At 36.5% G+C, this 18336-nt stretch overlaps 1 protein-coding gene across 1 annotated transcript in view; it reads right to left on the bottom strand.

The window, feature by feature from the left end:
• The window catches only part of LOC150097228 (dynein intermediate chain 3, ciliary-like), a 177219-nt gene that overhangs the window by 34173 nt on the left and 124710 nt on the right, over positions 1–18336 (bottom strand). The window contains exons 8-9 of the mRNA XM_090407622.1: positions 18125–18304; positions 3655–3698 (exon numbers count right to left, since the gene is read on the bottom strand). Coding sequence (XP_090263748.1) covers positions 3655–3698; positions 18125–18304 — 224 coding nt within the window. The remainder of the gene's footprint in view (positions 1–3654; positions 3699–18124; positions 18305–18336) is intronic.

The raw sequence follows: 18336 nt of genomic DNA, 5'->3' as shown, positions 1-18336 counted from the left end.
CAGAAACATTAGACTCCCTAATATACCAAGGGATTTGGTTCTCCATAGAAAAAGAATAATAATAGCCTGCCTTTTCTAGCTACTCTAATCATGCATCTTCCCAATGCCACCCGTTCTTTCTCAGTTAACAGAAACCACCCACACAGGTAGATACACACATACATGACCTTCCCATCATCCGCACTACCCCACTCAACAGTATGGTGCTATCAAAACCCTTATCAACAAAGCTTCCAAACCTCTGTTCCACCCAGACTTCCCTTTCAGCTGAACTCTCTTTTATTTGCCAGACCTTCTTGCTCAACAGTTACAATGCTAAAAAGATTAACAAATTGGTTTTTCCTCTCTTCTTTTCAAATCCCTCTCCACCAACAGAATACAGTAATGCTATTACTATTCCTTATATCTGGGGCACCTTAGAAAAAATAGCCAAAACTATAAAAAAATATATACTCTTTGTACTGCTTACAAACCACATCTGAAGCTGGCTGGCTGGCCCTTATCTACTCTCCTAAGGATCTACTTCCTCCTCCTCTCTCTGTTCATGTTTACAAGATTCCTTGTTCTTCCTAAACTATGCTTCCCAATATCAATTACCTTGCTCATTTTCTCTCTCTCTCCCTTCTCCCTGAAAAATATATCTTGAATAGCCTATTTTGAATTAAATAGCCGCAAAAGCATTCCAAGAATCCTTTACCTCTTCTATCTGTTCAGGTGTTTAAAAGTTCCTTGTTCTTGCATTTAATCATATTATGGTCAGACTGAGAGATCTGTTTACATCTGCCTAAAAGAAAATAAAAAATACATCTGCTGCCATAAGTATGGTAAGTCAAGTCTAGCTGACCATGCCTTGGATACCTTGCACAGAATCAAATGGAAGAAAACTACTATGCTTTACCACAACAAATATAAACCTGAGAAACTTTTTTTGGAATCAGCAGCAGATTTAAAATATCACTCTCTTAATAAATACGGTTGTATAAAACTCCCCAAAATTTGGGAAACTTTCATTCTTAGTCTTAAAACATTATTCTTTCAGTGTAATCTTTGACTCTATGGGGTCTTAGGATAATAGTAGTAGTAATAATAATAATAAATAATAATTATTATTATTATTACTATTATCCTAAGACCCCATAGAGTCAAAGACTCATCTAGGAGGTTCTTTTGTCATACACACAACTCATCATACTGTGCTTTAAATACACTCAAATTCTCTGCAGACACCACCCTCTCAGCAAGGCATTCCAATCAATCACAACTCTGCATGCAAAAAACCTGCTTCTCACTCACTTGCTCACATCCTCCTTATACACCTTCCAGGGATGACCTCTGGTTCTACCCTGATCTCCCACTGGTTTCTGTAAAACCTCTTCAACATTGATCCTATAACAACCCCTTCCTAACTTGCAGATCTTTATCATATCATCCTCCTCTTCCTCCTATTCACTAGATTCTGTAAATTGCATCTTCTCAAACTTTCCTCATGTTTGACATTCCAGAAATCAGAACTACCTTAGTCAGTCACCTCTGGACCCTTTCCAACATCTCTTCATCCTTTTTAAAACCAGATGACCAAATCTGTGCACAGTAGTCCATGTGTGGTTGAATCAGTGCCTTATACAATAGAACAAGATTCTAGAAGTCAATGTCCTCCACATCATTCCCAGAATTCTTTCTGTTGTCTTCACAATTTTTAGCATGTGTCTCCTAAATTTCAGATCCTTATCCACTATCACCCCAAGATCTCTTATTTCCTCCACCTCCAACAATATATCCTCCCCCAAGCATAAGTTCTACATCCCATCTTTGTTTCCCAAATTTTAAAACCTTACATTTTGCAACACTGAATTTGCATCCTCATTCCCATGCCAAAAGAAATTTCCGACAGGGCAGATTTGAACCACTGACCTATGGATATCAGTGATGTTATACTCTATAGTCCATTGCTTTGCCAACTGAGCTATCGACAGGACAACACGATACCAGTCATTTGTACAAAGGGTACAAAAAGGTGACTCGGTTAGTAAAGACAGCAAAAATGCAGTATGAGAAGAAATTAGTAAAGGTGAAGAAAATCCTAGAGAATTTTTTTTGACATGTTAATGGATGAAAATGGTAGATTGGTAACTGCTGCAGACAACAAAGTTGAGGTATTCAGTGAGCAAACAATACATAAGGGTGTTTCATCCTCCCCAGTATGAAATCATGAGAAGCTCAAGTGTAGAGGAAATGGGAAAAATAGCTTAGTGACGAGTGAGCAAGAGGTATATAAGGAATTAAGTAAGCTTGATATCAATAAGGCAATAGGACTTGATGACATATTATCACATATTCTAAGAGAAAATTTCAGGGAGTTAACATCAGCTTTGGCATACCTGTTTAACAAGATTCTCACTATGAACAAGCCCCAAAGGAGTGGAACAAAGGTAAAACTGCTCCAATTCATAAAAGTGGTGATAAGACATGTTCGTTAGAGCTAAGATATGGAAGTGGGTTGATAACAGCAACATTCTTTGTAATTTTTAGCATGTTTTACCAATTTACTTATGCACTATAACAAGGTGATGAATGTACTATACAAGGGAGATACAAAGGCTTTAGAAAGAATGCCACACAACAAGTTGGCAACTAAATTTGAACAGATAGGACTAAATATCAGATTAGCAAGTTGGATAGGTATCTGGCTGTCGAGTACTAGCAAGTTGTATAAGGGGATGTGATATCCCAAAAGAGAAAAATCACTACTGGTGTGCCTCAGGGATTTGCTCTGTTGTTTAATCTATACAGTAATGATATTGGAGGGTTTAACTGAAGATATGCAAACTATTCATAGATGATGCAAAATTGGGAAGAACGATGAGAAATCAAGTAGATGATTTAATATTACAGAAGGATTGAATAAATTGTATTAGATTGTGTCAGTGGGCAAATGAGTGTAACTACCTGTTCAATGTAGCAAAATGTAAGCTTTTGAAATTTGGAGGCAACAATGGGATACAAAGTATACACTTGGTGGGGAAATTTTGAAGGAGATTGACTAGACAACACATCTGGAGAAGTGGTGGTGACAAGGACATAAAGTTCAGGCCTCACATACATTACTGTGCACAGATTTGGATACCTGGTTTTCATGGTGAGGAGGATATATTGGAAATGGTCAGAGAAGATTACAAAGACCAGTTACAGCTTGTAACTGGTCTTTGGAATGTGTGATATGAAGACAGATTGAGAGAATACAATTTGTGAAGTCTCATGAATAGGAGGACAGGGGATACAAATGGGACTCTTTTTATGGAGAACCTACTCGTGAGAGGTGGATCAGCCTAGAGTATGCAAATACCATGGAGATAGAAAAGTGATTAAGGGGTTGTTACCAAGTTAATGTCAAAGAAGAGGTTCATAAACGGGGAAGGGGGTGTAGTATAAGAGGCCATCTGCTAGAATTTAAATGAAAAGGGTATGAACAAGGAAATAAGGAGCAGGTTGTTTGCAAACAGAGTTGTTGGTGAGTGAACTGTGGCAAATGTAGACATGTTGAATGAGTTTAAAGTGTAGTTTGATTTGTTCTGAGTGTGTTTGTGTACATGTATAAATATTTCCCACAGTGAGTCAGTATAATAATAATACTGAGAGTAATTACTTACCACTTACCATAAAGAAAGAAGAGAGGCTTCTTTGACTTCTTCTGACCAAATCTGAAAAGAAGCAAAAATATATGAACAATAAAATATAAAATTTATGATTACTAATAACTCTTAATGTAATCCTTTCTTCATTTCAACAAACTATATATTAAAGATTATTGTTATTATTATTACTAACATCTGACCTCCATGGAGTCAGAGACCCATCGTAGGGGTACATGCTATCACAGACAAAGCTCATCCAACAGTGCCTTAAACTGATTCAATGTATCTACATTCACAACACATTCAGGCAATGCATTCCACTCACCAACCACTCTCCATGCAAACAACCATCTCCTCAATGTTCTACTTGCACCCTCCTTATCCAGTTTCCAGGGATGGCTTCTTGTTCTACTCTCCTCTCCAATTCTATAAAATATCTCTTCCATGTCAACCTGATAACAACCCCTGATTAACATGTCTTAATCATATCTCCATCCTCCTACTACTCCTATTGAAGAGGCTTTGCAATTTAGATTCTCTAAATCTGTCCTCATACTGTATAAATTCAAAGACTAGGGACCACATTTGTGAATCTTCTCGGAATCTTTCTAACATATCCTCATCATCAGCACGAAAACCTAGTGATCAAATCTGAACAATAATATGAGGCCTGATCAAGGCCTCATAACCTCTATTTCTGCATGTCAGGGTCCTCCACATCATTGCTATTATTTGATGTGAAGTAATCACATGTGCAATGTGGTATCTGAATTTCAGGTCCTTGTCCACCACCACCATTCTCAGATCTCTCATCTCCTCTACTTACTTTAAAGTTTCCCCACCAAGTGTATACTTTGCATCCCCTCATTGCCTACCAAATTTCAAAACCTTACACTTGACAACATTAAACTCACAGTTCTGCTTACTTTCCCATTCATGCAATCTATTCAAATACTCCTGTGTAAGGACATAACATCTGCAAACAATGGCATATGACTAATTAAACCTATCCCAATATCATTAGTATATAAACTGAACAACAACGGTCCCAAAACTGATGGCTGCAGCACCCAACTAGTGACCTTCCTATTTCAGGATACTGCATCTCCCATATACAATTTTCTGACAGCCAGTCACTGATTCAACTCAGAAGTCTGTTATCCAATTCCATCCATTTCCATTTATTTAACAGCTGGTCATGTGACAGTCTATCAAAAGATTTTGCAAAATATAAGCATACCACTGTATATGCATCTTCCTTATCCAAGGCATTTGTCACCTTGTTATAGTACATTAGTAAGTTAGTAAAACATGATCTCCTTTAACAAACCTATGCTGATAACCACAGAGAATACTGCTGTAATTAATCCATTTCTATATTCTACTTCTCACCAACCTCTCTAGTACCTTCACCACAATTACTGATTAACATATAGTTTGTAGCCACAGCATTATTATTATTATTCAGGTCTCCATGGAGTCAAAAGACTTATCACGGGAGGTCCTTCCTAGGAAACACAAAGCCCATCAAGACTCATCGCGGGAGGTCCCTTCTAGGAAACACAAAGTCAATCATACTGCTCCGTAAACTCATTGACTGTTCTCGCTCTCACCATTCTATCAGGCAATGCATTCCATGGTTCAACCACCTTCCATGCAAAGAAACCACTCCTCACCCTCTTGCTCACAGTTTCCTTCCGTAACTTCCAGGAATGGCCTCTTGTCATTACTCCTTCCTGTTCTTTCAACCAAGTGAAAGAACTCCCCAGTGTCAACCCTGTAACCACCACTACTCAACAGTTTAAAAGTCTCAATCATGTCACCTCTCCTTCTTCTATCCACCAAACTCTGCAGTCCATATTCCCTCAGCCAATCCTCATAATTAACACTGTATGGTACAGTTCTGAAATCATCTTTGTTATCTGCCTTTGTACCCTTTCCACAGTTAATTTATCCCCTTCAAATCCTGGAGACCAAATCTGAGAACAATAGTCTAAGTGTGGTCTGATCAGGGTCTTATGCAATGGAATGATAACTCTTTTATCTCTGCAGGTCAGTGTACTTCTTATTATTGCAGCAATTCTCTGTGTTACCTTCACCATCTCTGCAATATGTCCTCTGAATTTCAGGTTTCTATCAATCATCAATCCCAGATCTCTTATCTCCCTTACTTTCTCCAGTATAGCTCTTCCAATAGAGCATGCAGCATCTCATCGATGTGTCCCGAACCTCAAGACCTTAGATTTTGCTGCATTAAACCGACACCCCAGTCATTTGGCCATCTGTCTAGCTTATTCAAATCCTCTTGCAGGGCTACCACATCTGCACTATTACTAATAACCCTTCCCAGCTTCATATTATCCTCAAATAACCGAATATCCCCCCCCTGCAATCCACTGACAATGTCATTGATATAAAGGCTATCACTACCTTTATGCAGTGGAACAATTTTACCTTCTTCCCACTCCCATAGAACCTGAGCTGTTGTAAGACTCTTATTAAACAGGCATGCCAATGGTACTGCCAATTCCCTGGAATATTCCCTAAAGACACATGGTAATATGTAATCAAATCTTATTACTGTACTGACATCAAGGTTATTTATTTCCTCAAATATCTCCTGCTCACTCACAATTAAGCCATCCTCTCCTATGTCCTCTACACTTATGTTCCTCATGATTTCACCCTGATGAGGATAAAACACCCTTATAAATTGATCACTGAAAACCACAACCATGTCTTCTGCAGCAATTGCCATTCTATGATTTTCATCCATTAACATTGTCATACCATACTCATTTTTTCTTCTACTTGCCACATATCTAAAAAACTCTCTAGGGTTTTTCTTTGCCTTATTTACAAATTTTTATTATATTGCACTTTTGTTGTCCTTACTATCTGAATCACTCCCCTGTCTTATTTTTTATACTCTTCATGTAACTGGTTATTACCATTATTCATCTTGTACTGCTTCCAAAGTGCCTTCTGTTTCCAGATTTCATGCTCAAGTCCCTTATGATGCTTTTATATATTTCTTTGTCAGTTCCCAAGCAACATTTATTTCCTTAAACTCAACTCCTCATTCCATACTATAGCTCCAAGTTCTACTAAGCTTGTCATAATCACCAGCCTTGTACTCCTACTTATCCTTTCCTCACAAAAGTCTGCATATTGGCTAGCCACAACACAGGTGATCACTTCATGATCACTCTCACCAACTGGAGGAAAGTGCTAAACCCCACTCACAATTACATCTTCTGATGAAATGATCAGATTTAAAACTCTCGATCCTTGCATGCCCTCCTTTACATGCTGCCTGAGATAGTTGTCTCTCAAGAACTCAGGAAATTCATTTTCCATATTCCCAAGTGCTAACTCTTTGTTTCAATCTATATCACCACAATGAAAATCACCCATAATAATCAGAATTCCATGTTCAGTAGCCCAAGTTGCTTATATATTTCTTCATCACTACCCTCTACATTCCATGGCCTATTGCAACATCACTAAATATGTCTTCCTGTCAACCTCCACCTCACACCACACTGTCTCATACCCATTGGCACTATTTCCGTCTACCTTATGCAGACATAATTCCTCTCCCTTCTTGTCCTTGCAAAAAATATTGTACCCTTCCATTTCTTCCAACTTATTCACTTATTCCAATGATTTTAGGGCAAATAAACTTAATCAGTGAAACCATTTCATCTCCCTTATTTCTAATACTCCTGACATTTGTAAATAAACACAGTAGTTCACTTTTGGGTCTATAACCAGTCCTACCTAAGCCATTTGTTGATTGTGACTTCCCCAGCATACCTGCCTTTGCCCATTCACCTTTATCAGTGCTTACCACATACATCCATGCAGTCTCAACTTTCCCAGCCACACGTCAATCTATTCTATTCCTATGCTGATCATCCCCATACATACATTCACTATTACTTCCAAAATCCACTCTCCCTATGCTATGTCTCCTTGTCCAATTGGGTTCTTGCATTCCTGTTCTTTCTTCATCTCTCACACTACTGCTCTTTCCATTGCCAAGCTCTTCTGTCTCTTCATTACCAGTGAATGATCTCCTGATCATTCACTTCATCTCTTACTTCTGATCTCTTGCTTTCATCTAGCAACAGTTTTTCCAGTGCATTCCTTTGTGCACTGGGAAACTGGATAGATTGTATATAAAAGTGTTCAAATATCTTATCGTCAATGCCTTTATTTTAAATGCTTCTAGGCAGAACAGAAAATTGAAATATGAGACATGCTTACAAGATTTTGAATCAGTTTCAAAAAGTTTACTGAATCCTTTAAAAATGGCATAAGATGACATGACATGCACACTGACATTTTTTTAGGCATGTCCAGTTAGAGATGAGATCTGAAACTCAATGATGGCAGAAAGGTTTTGAAAAAAAATAAATGAAACTAAAAAAACATAGTTTTTGGGAAAAAATCTGCTCATTTGTTTATCATGAAAATGCTGTGCGAAGATGGTATTTCATCTTTACATTTCATCTATAGGGTTAAATGTAGTTCTGAAAGAGTCAATGAAATGATATCGCTTTTTCAGTAATTCTGCACTGTGTCTACAGTAACAACAATGTTCAACTAAAATGTGTATATTTATGTTATTTTATTTATTAAATTAATTCATTTATTTATTTTTATTTAATTTAATTTTAATTTTTATTTTATTGTTTAAAAAATATGAATTTCTACTCTATGTTTTTTAAACAGTTATATTTAAAGCTAAATCGTTAGCCACTACCACTCCCTTTTAAACATGGTAGGCACAAAGGCCTACCAATCATAGCTTAGTAACTTATTTTTGAATAAGTTTATTATGACTAACTGTTTTAATTGGCTTGAAAGTCACACTGATGTTATAATCATTGAAAAGAGCAGCTTAACGGATAGATTGTCAATGTATGGAATAGTAATGGAATCTCTATACTGGATTTTCTGATTATGGAGAGAGAGAGAGAGACAGATGGTTTAAAAATAACATATGGTCAAATGTTTTTTTTGGCTTTACTCACACAGAGATATCTGTGTGAGTAAAGCCAAACCTAGTTGGTACAAGTTTTAAATTTTTTATTACTTGACCTTCCAGGGAGTTCAAAGACTCATCGAGGGAGGGCACCTGCTCTACAACTCTGTCTGCACCACTCAAATCAACCAACTATCCGCAACTACACCAATGCTATTTACCACCAACCACCACTAGTATTTCCACAAACAAGCACAAACATCCATGCCAATGGCAGGATTCGAAACCGCGGCCTTTTGGCTGGAGAGCGAATATGCTAACCAGTCGGTCAACTAGGCTGGCAATTTAACAAATAATAAAAAAATCCTCTTTTAATCCTTATTGATTTTAGTGATCAAAACTCATTCAAAAATGAATAGCCTACAAGGAGACATAAAAAATAAGTACATCATTTTGAGAACTTAAAGCACAAGGAGCTTTAAGTTCTCAAAATGTAAAACCCCCTTGAGGATATATGGCAGGAATTTGATGATGATGAAGCACAAGAAGGCCTCACTCATTAATTTTCCTAAAAATATGCAGCTTAATTCCAAAGTTTCTGTGCATCAAGGAATATGTTTCCAAACAAGGCAAAGCAAATTTATCATATGGCTTCTTTATCCATTGTTTCTGAATGTATTCATCACACTAGATCTGACATTAGCAAATTAGATTCTATATGCCTTGATTTTTACTGTACGTTTGCTAATCAAATGCCGATTCTTGGAATAACATTAGTAATATGATTCACTGTTCATATCAATGCTATGTTGCTGATATAAACAGTGAATATTGCAGTACAAATTGTAGAAGAAGAAGAAATTTGATTTACTATTCCATTCTCAATCAAACAGAGAATTTTTCTTACCTTTAGATAAAGTAGTTATTAATCTTTCCAACCACTGCCTCACATATTCCGAGGAATCTATTCTTAAAAAAAGTTGATTTTTGATACAGTGTGGGAAAAAATTGTTTATACTTCCATTTGATTCTGTCAAAAACAGAAAGCTACTGCTTTTCTCCTTTTTTCATCAATACCAGAACCTAACGTTACCATTTTAGAAACAAAAGTTCTTCTGTCTCTTAGAAAGAACAGAAATGTCATCATTTAAAAAATCAGACAAAGAAACATTGAAGATAATGAACATCAAAGATTATAATGAAAAAATATCCCTTTTATTCTCTGACTCTTCTACCTACTCTAGACCTGATTCTAGATCATGATCCTACTTGGTCTGCCAATGAGAAAACAATGTTTGTTTAAGAACGTGCCAAACTGGCCATCAGACTTAATATGAAAACTCAGATCACTACATCCTATTCCTCCACAATTGTATAGCTCCAAAGATGCACAAAGGCATCACTTTAAGACTAACTGTTGATGGCATCAATTCTAACTTATTTTGTTGAAACATCTTCCTGGTCTTTAAGGACATCATATCAGGTCCTCTGACTTACATCAAGAATTCAGCCCATTTGATCCAGAAACTGGCTTTTGAGAAGACAAATTATCTTCATTTATGTTCTCACAAATCTAAACATACTATCTCTCTCTCTCTCTCTCTCTATCTCTTCACTAATATTACCACTGATAATGTTTTAGACCTGATTGGAGATCTCTTTCTGAGATCTCCAATCAAGAGAGAGAGAGAGTGAGATTATGCAGAGTCCTTCACAGGATGAAGCATTAGTGTGAGCAAATGCAGAAACATCTGTTAAGTGATACAGCTGAGGACAGAAAAAAAGAAGTACAAATAAAAAGAGAAAAGAATGCTTAACTAAGTGAGAAAGGAAACATAAGGAGAGGGAGTCCTTTATATTGCCATGATAACAGGTATTCTTGAGGAGAGAGTGACAAATCATACTTCCTGTGCATAGATTAATGATGTTAGTAAAGCTATCAGGATGCAGAAAAGTAAAGTGAAAAACTTGATTGTTTTGGCAGATCTAAAATGTGAAAAGTATGGTATGAGGGAAGACATGAAAGTGTTATTATTGACATATAAGAGAAGAGTAAAAGAGAAGAGTGAGAGAGATAAGACAGATATTACTGAGATATTACTGACAGCAGCAAAAGAGAAGAGTGAGGGAGATAAGATAATGAGTGCTGCCACAGTATGACAGAGTTGAGTTGAGTTGATAAGAACAGCCATGATTGCGAATGAGCCAATGCAGTTATACAGGATGAATGAAGTGGAGTCTCTGAATGTGTGAAGTGAGTTTAACAGATGAAAGGACTTATTCAAGTGGATGGTTTGCATTTAATTGAATTTAGAAAAGGATGCTCTACAATGGATGCAGTTTTTGTTTAAAACTACATATAAAGAAAAGAAGAAAATTTAATTTACAAACTCATCTTTTGTTTATAGATTATGAAAAAGCATTTGACAAAGTAAAAAAATATATACTGTTTGATATATTGAAAAGAATAAATATACTTAATATTTTACTACTTGCAATATTGAATATATACAAAAGTAATGAATAAATTAAAGATACCAAGAAATTATATACTTGGTTTAATCCTTTATCCAGGTGTAAGCAAACAAAATGGGTTAAATGGATGAATAACACCATTAAGCTTGAGCTGCAAAAAAAGAAACAACTGTGGAGGGAATTTAAAGAGAAAGGTGACCTGCAGGCACACGAATGGTATAAAGTGCAGGTCAGAAGGGTAACGGATGTGGTAAGAAAAGAAAAAGCGGATTATGAAATGAAACTAGCTATGCAAGTCAAAGAGAATCCCAAACAGTTCTTTCAATATGCTCCAAGTAAAAGGAAAACTGTACATGGCAGAATGATTTTAAGGAATGCCGATAGCAAGGAGGCCACTAAGTCAGTCGATATAGTGGAATTACTGAGTGAGCACTTTGCAAGCGTATATCATCCAGGTGGTGACATTGAAAGAATGAAGGAACCATTAGTTTATACAGGAATTGTGGTGAATGAAGTGGAAGTGAATAGTCTATTACAGAACCTTAATATGAATACATCTGTGGGATTGGATGGTATACTGGCACGGGTCTTACGTGATGCGGCTAAAGAATTATCAGTGCCCTTGACCATGTTGTTTAATCTGAGTCTTGGGTCTGGTTTAGTCCTGAAGGTGTGGAAAGAGGGGAAAATAGTTCCACTGCATAAAGGAGGATCCAAGACTACTGTTGCAAATTACCGACCGATCAGCATATCAGGAGTCGTTGTCAAGGTCTTCGAGAAAGTAGTCAAGGGAAAAATACAGAAATGGATTGATGAAAATGAGATACTGTATGGGGGGCAGCATGGCTTTGTGAAGGGTAGATCATGCCTCAGTAACTTTTTCACGTTTTATAACACACTGATGGCTGAACTGGATAAGGGGAATGGGTTTACAGTGATACTGCTGGACCTGGCAAAAGTGTTCGACAGGATACCACATGGAATTCTAATCCGTAAACTGCAACATATGGGAATGGATAAAGGGTTGGTGAGATGGATAGGAGGGTGGTTGATGGAGAGATATTAGAGTGTAGTTTATTCAGGAGTAGAATCCAAAAGATGGCCTGTGACTAGTGGTGTGCCATAGGATTCTGTTCTTGGACCACTGCTGTTTAATTTGTTCATTAACAATATAGGGAAGGATCTAAGGGGAATGGTTCATTATGGTTCATTTGTTCACTGATGATGCAAAGTTGGGTAAGGCAATAGTGAATGCAGAAGATGTCAAAATCTTGCAGGATGGTTTGGATAGATTGGAGGTCTGGGCTTAGGAGAATGGATGTGACAATTTAATGTGACAAAATGTAAGGTTATGCATTTTGGGGTGAAACGATTAGCAGCAGTATACCACATTGGTGGAACTGTACTCCAGGAGATTGATGAAGCCAGGGACTTGGGAGAGTTGGTGAATAGGGAGATGAAGTTTAGGGGACACATTGCAAAAGTGGCTAAATCAGCTCATCAAATCACTTGGTTGCTGAAGAATACTTTGATAAGCAGGGATAAGCAAGTTATTGTTCCTCTGTACCGAGCCTTGATAAGACCTCATCTTGACTACTGTGCCCAGATTTGGTCACCTAGGTTTCTTCTTGATGGGGAGGAGTTTGAGAGGTTCCAGAGGCGAGTGACCAAGATGATAGCAGGTCTGTGGAATGAACCTTATGAGAACAGGTTGAAGATTTGTGGGTTGCAGAAATTGGTTGATAGGCGGAAAAGAGGAGATATGATTGAGACATTCAAATTGCTGAAGGGTTTCTATAGGATTAATTCAGAGGATATTTTTGAGATCAGGACTGTTGGTAGGAGGACTAGGGGACATCTATGGAAGCTGGGGAAGAGTGTGGTTAGTAAGGGTGTTAGAGCTGGGTTCTTTACTTTTAGAGTGGTAAATGAGTGGAATAAGTTGCCAAAGTTTGTTGTGGGTGCTATGACAGTGATTAAGTTCAAGGCAAAGTATAATAGATACTGTGAGAATGTCGAATAGTTGTGTGGACATGATGTTTAGGGCCTCCCTCAATGGGTCTAAGGACTCCTTGGAGTCGCCTGTAGTAATAATAATAAAAATTTGCACCTGAAGTATTTTCAGGACTGGAGCAATTTATATATAGAAGCTAATGACTTCACATCACTTGCCTTAGTATCCCATAATGCAAAGCACATATCCTTATGGACATGTATAATTCTATGCATTATGGGAAGGGTCACTACTCAGACTGGTTTCATCTTTATTGAGGTCTCATCAGTGGGAGCTAGACCCAGAAGTGATACTAAGGTTGAAGTAAATCAGAAGTCATATTTTCATGTACAAGTAGCCAAAAAGGTTTGGGTCTGGCTTTCACTGATGAGACCTCAATAAAGGTCAAAACCGGTCTGGGTAGTGACCCTTCCCATAATTCATAGCATTATGGGATACTAAGGCAAGTGATGTGAAGTCATTAGCTTCTATATATGAGTTGTCCCAGTTGTGAAAATACTTCAGGAGCAAACTTTGTTTTCTTAAACTTGGATAAAGAGTTAAACCAAGTAATAATTTCTTGGTATCTTTAATTTATAGTATAACCAAGTGGAAAAACTTCCAAAAAAGGTGATGAAATAAAAATAAATGATAAAATTGAAAAACAATCTATAAACCAAGGAGTGAGATAGGGATGCTCTCTGTCTCCAACACTTTTCAATATTTATATTAATGAAATATTAATACAGTGGAACACCATAATCAATTCAGGTATAGAAATTTCCTGGAATGACAAAATAAATACACTATTATTTGCAGATGATCAGGTAATAATATCACATAAGGACGACAATTTACAAAGACCAATATATAATTTAAACATTATAGTAGAACAGTTTAGAATGAAAATATCCATAGATAAAACTATAACAATTGAATTTTGTGTACAAACTCCAGTTAGAATTAAAATAGTCATTAATAATAAAATAATATAACAGATAAACACTTTAAATTATCTGGGATGTGAAATATCATATGAAGTAGAAAAAAAGACATAAAATTAAAAAACTTCAAAATTTTTGCAGATTATAGGCCTGATAAATAGAACACTCAATCCAAATATTGTACAAAAAAGGAAATATGCTTGAAAATATACAATACTTTAGCAGTGTCAATATTATTTGCTGGCTGCAAATGGGCAATAAACAAACAGAATAAATAAATAATAAAAACAAGTGGAATGAGATTCATGAGAAGAACTGCAAAATAGACATTATTAGACAAAAAAAAAAGGAACAACGATATTTTAAAAGAACTAAAAATAAAATGAACAGCAGAAAAACTAAACAATTACAAACAAAATTGGATAGAACATGTAAACCAAATGGCCAACACCTGATATTCTACACAAATAACAAAATATAAACCAATTGGAAAGAGAAGGCCAGGTAGACTTCAAAAGAGGATATTAGATGAATAATGAAACTGAAACAGACCAATATGATCTATATCCATAATAAATGTTATGATGATGATGATGATGTTCAGAGCTACTGGGAAAGGGAGGGTAGGAATGCTGTTGGCTATCACCTTTTGTTCACAATATCAGTCTATTCAAATCATCCTACAGTTATTATTATTATTACCCAAGACCCCATGGAGTCAAAGACGCATCATACCGTACTTTAAACACACTTAAATTCTCTAAAGACACCACATTCTCAGGTAAGGCATTCCAATCATTAACAACTCTCTATGAAAAAAAACCTGCTTCTCACTCCCCTACTCACACCCTCTTTATACACTTTCCAGGGATGACCTCTGGTTCTCCCCTGATCTCCCACTATTTTCTGTAGAACCCCTTACCAACTTATAGGTCTCTATCATATCTCCCCTCTTCCCCCTGTCCACCAGACTCTGCAAGTTGCATCTTCTCAATCTTTCCTCATACTTGATATTCCAAAGGTTAGAAACTACCTTAGTCAGTCGCCTCTGGACCCCTTCCAACCTCTCATCCTTCTGAAAATCAGGTGACCAAATCTGGGCAACAGTTCATGTGTGGTCTAATCAAAACCTTATACAATGGACAAGAATCTCCCTACTTCTACAAGTCAGTGTCCTCTGCATCATTCTCAGAAGCCTTTGTGTTGTCTTCACAATTTTGGCTATGTGTGTCCCCTGAATTTCAGATCCTTATCCACTATCACCCCCAGATCTCTTATTTTCTCCACCTCCAACAATATATTCTCACAAAGCATAAATTCTGCATCGCATTTTTGTTTTCCAAATTTTAAAACCTTACATTTTGCAACATTGAACTCACATCCCCATTCCTGTGCCCAATCACTCAATTTATTCAAGTCTTCTTGTAAGGCCACAACATCTTCTCTACTCTTCATGGTTCATCCCAACTTTGCATCATCTGCAAATAATCTCTCCGTGAAGGCACATTCACAAGATTGAAAGGCCTTTATGAACTGCTCATTAAGTAGTTGAATACTACACCTTCTGCAACAGAATTCTGTAATAGGTCTATAGTTTGATGCCTGAGTTCTATCATCTCTTTTATGAAGAATCTTGCCCTCCTTCCACTCCTTAGGAACTTGACCCAGTGCAAGACTCATATTAGAAAAATATGTAAAGGCTGGCATCAACTCCCTGGCACATTCCTTCAGAATAAGTGGTGATATATTATCAAGTCCCACAGCAGCCTTATTTACATCTGGTTTGCTCAACTCCCCATACACCTCTTTGCTCATTTACAGTCAGTCTCTCTTTCCCATCATCAACTGCTCTCAATCTCTCCATAAAGGCACATTCACAAGATTGAAAGACCTTTATGAACTGCTCATTAAGTATCTCCAACACCTGCAACAGCTGTCTTTATACCATTTTCCGCAATCAATGTCATCCTTCCATAATCATTCTTTGTTTTGCTGGCTACATATCAAAAGAACTCCTTAGGATTCTTTATGGCTTCATTAGCTAACTGCTGTTCATACCTCTCTTTAGCTATCCTCACCAACCAAGTCACCTGCCTTGCCTGGTCTTTGCAGTCCTCATGGACTTGGTTATTTCCACCTCTATTATGCTGCCTCCATAATGCCCTTTTTCTCTGTATATCGCATGCTTAATCTCTTTATTCATCCATTTCACACCTACCTTATTCAACCTTCTCACCCTTGGAATGCATTTATACATTGCATCTACTAGATAGTTTTTGAAAATTTCCAAGCTGCATTGATCTCTTTTCCAGCTAACTACTCATTCCATGCTACAGCTGCAAGCTGTCTCCTCAGCTCTTCATAATCATCCCCCCCCCCCTTGTAGTTCCACATATACCCTTTTCTTACAGAGGTCCTCTGGCATCACCTGGGTGAATGCCAGATTATTATCATCCATAATAATCATCCTCTTCTTCTTATCTAAACCAGTTTGCTATTACATTGCCTCCTCACTAGCTGTCAAATTACTAGGTCTACATAAACACAACTATATATTTTGTCCTGTTTACCTCATTTCACCTCACATCCTACTGTTTTAGAACTATTGCCACTATTTGCTCCTTTCATCTCCATCAGACCTGCTCAGAAGAAAATTGCAAGCTTTCTTCTGAGCAGATCATAATCACTCACCTTATAGTTTCATGTATATATCCCTTTCTAATAGAAGTCTTCATATGGCTAGCCAACACCCAAATAATCACTTTATTGTTGCTTTCACTAACTGGAGGGAGATTTTACCACCTCCCTCCTGTAAGCCACTGAACAGGATGTTATTGCTATTATAAGGCATATTATTTAAGAAACGTTTTGCTCAGGCTATTGTTGCTACTGAAAGTGAGAAAACTCTTAGAGGCTTTTGGAAGGAATATAGTATCTTGGATGTAGCAAGGAGTGATGTGGCAGTAGAGCATATGAATGTGTTTGGAAAAAGCATCTGAAAATATGCATTCATACATTCACAGGATTTGACAAACACAAAGCTTTGCAAGAGATTGGGGAAAGATAATGCTGCTAGCTAAAAAGCTAGAGATGGAGATTGACAATGAAAATACAGAGCAGCTGGTGGCTGTGGAAGAAGAGCTCTCAAATGAAGATCTTATAGAACTGGAATCAAAGAAAATTAAAGATGAAGAGAGAAAGAAAGCAGAACAACAACAAGAAGAGGCTATCCCCTCCCACACAAAAAGTTTACAGTGAAAATATTGGTAGAGGCACTTGCCTCTTAATGAGTCAATTTGATTGTTTGAGGAAAGGGATCCCAACATGGAGAGATTTGGCAAAGTAGACAGAATAATGCAAGCTACAAGTGCTTGCTTTAGCCTAAACCTTCTATGAGGTATGTATCTTGTAAACTATCCTAAGAATGATTTATTGTAATTCCTGAATTTGAAAATTTTGTTGTTGATCACACAGCCTCCCACATCTCCTCCAATGAATTGTCCAATTAATAAAACAGCAGTTTTGAAGAATAACTCCTCCTTCATGTGTTTCCAACTGATTATTTTATTCTTAAGCACACAGAAGTACTGTACACTTATCATTATTAGTATTATTACAACTGTTAATACATGATTATGTTTTCATTAATATTTATTACAGTTATTATTATTACTACAGTTATTATTATCATTACAGTATTATTACTATAGTTATTATTATTGCTATTGTTAATACATGATTATGTTTCATTAATATTTATTACATTAATAAATTGTATATAAATTAATAAATATTTATTAATTTATTTATAAAACTTAGTACATTACGCAGAAAATTTTATGTTATAATTTGCACATTGCATTATTTCTATAAATAAAGAGTAAATTTAATTAAAAATAAACAAAATAGCTTACACAGTTTACCATGCAGTCATGGTAATTCTTAGCATATATTTATGGTTCATATAATGATTTATGACTCATGACTTTTGGACTTACAATGGGACTGTTATAACGGAACCCCACTTAAGGATTGTATGTACATTGAGCAACATAATCATAAATCAAAGTTATTAAATAATTCTTACTCTTGCAACCCAGGCTCCAACAGTGAGAAAGTTTTTGAGAAAAAATGGATTTCTTTGTAATGTATACACAGAACTCTGGTGTCCTTCATAGAGAGCAACTATCTTTTCTTGTGGTGTTTTGGCTTTCCTGTTACATGATAAGACTACTCCTTGTTCAGTTCCAATCAAGAATTTATTAGGCTATAAAAGAAATTAAATCATATTAAACTGTG

Source organism: Typopeltis vanoorti, chromosome 17 (assembly GCF_054136105.1).
Source record: "Typopeltis vanoorti isolate ZY-2024b chromosome 17, IOZ_Tvanoo_1.0, whole genome shotgun sequence".
NCBI lineage: Eukaryota > Metazoa > Arthropoda > Arachnida > Uropygi > Thelyphonidae > Typopeltis > Typopeltis vanoorti.
Note: the sequence above shows the minus strand (reverse complement) of the source record. Positions and strands in the feature narration are given on the sequence as shown.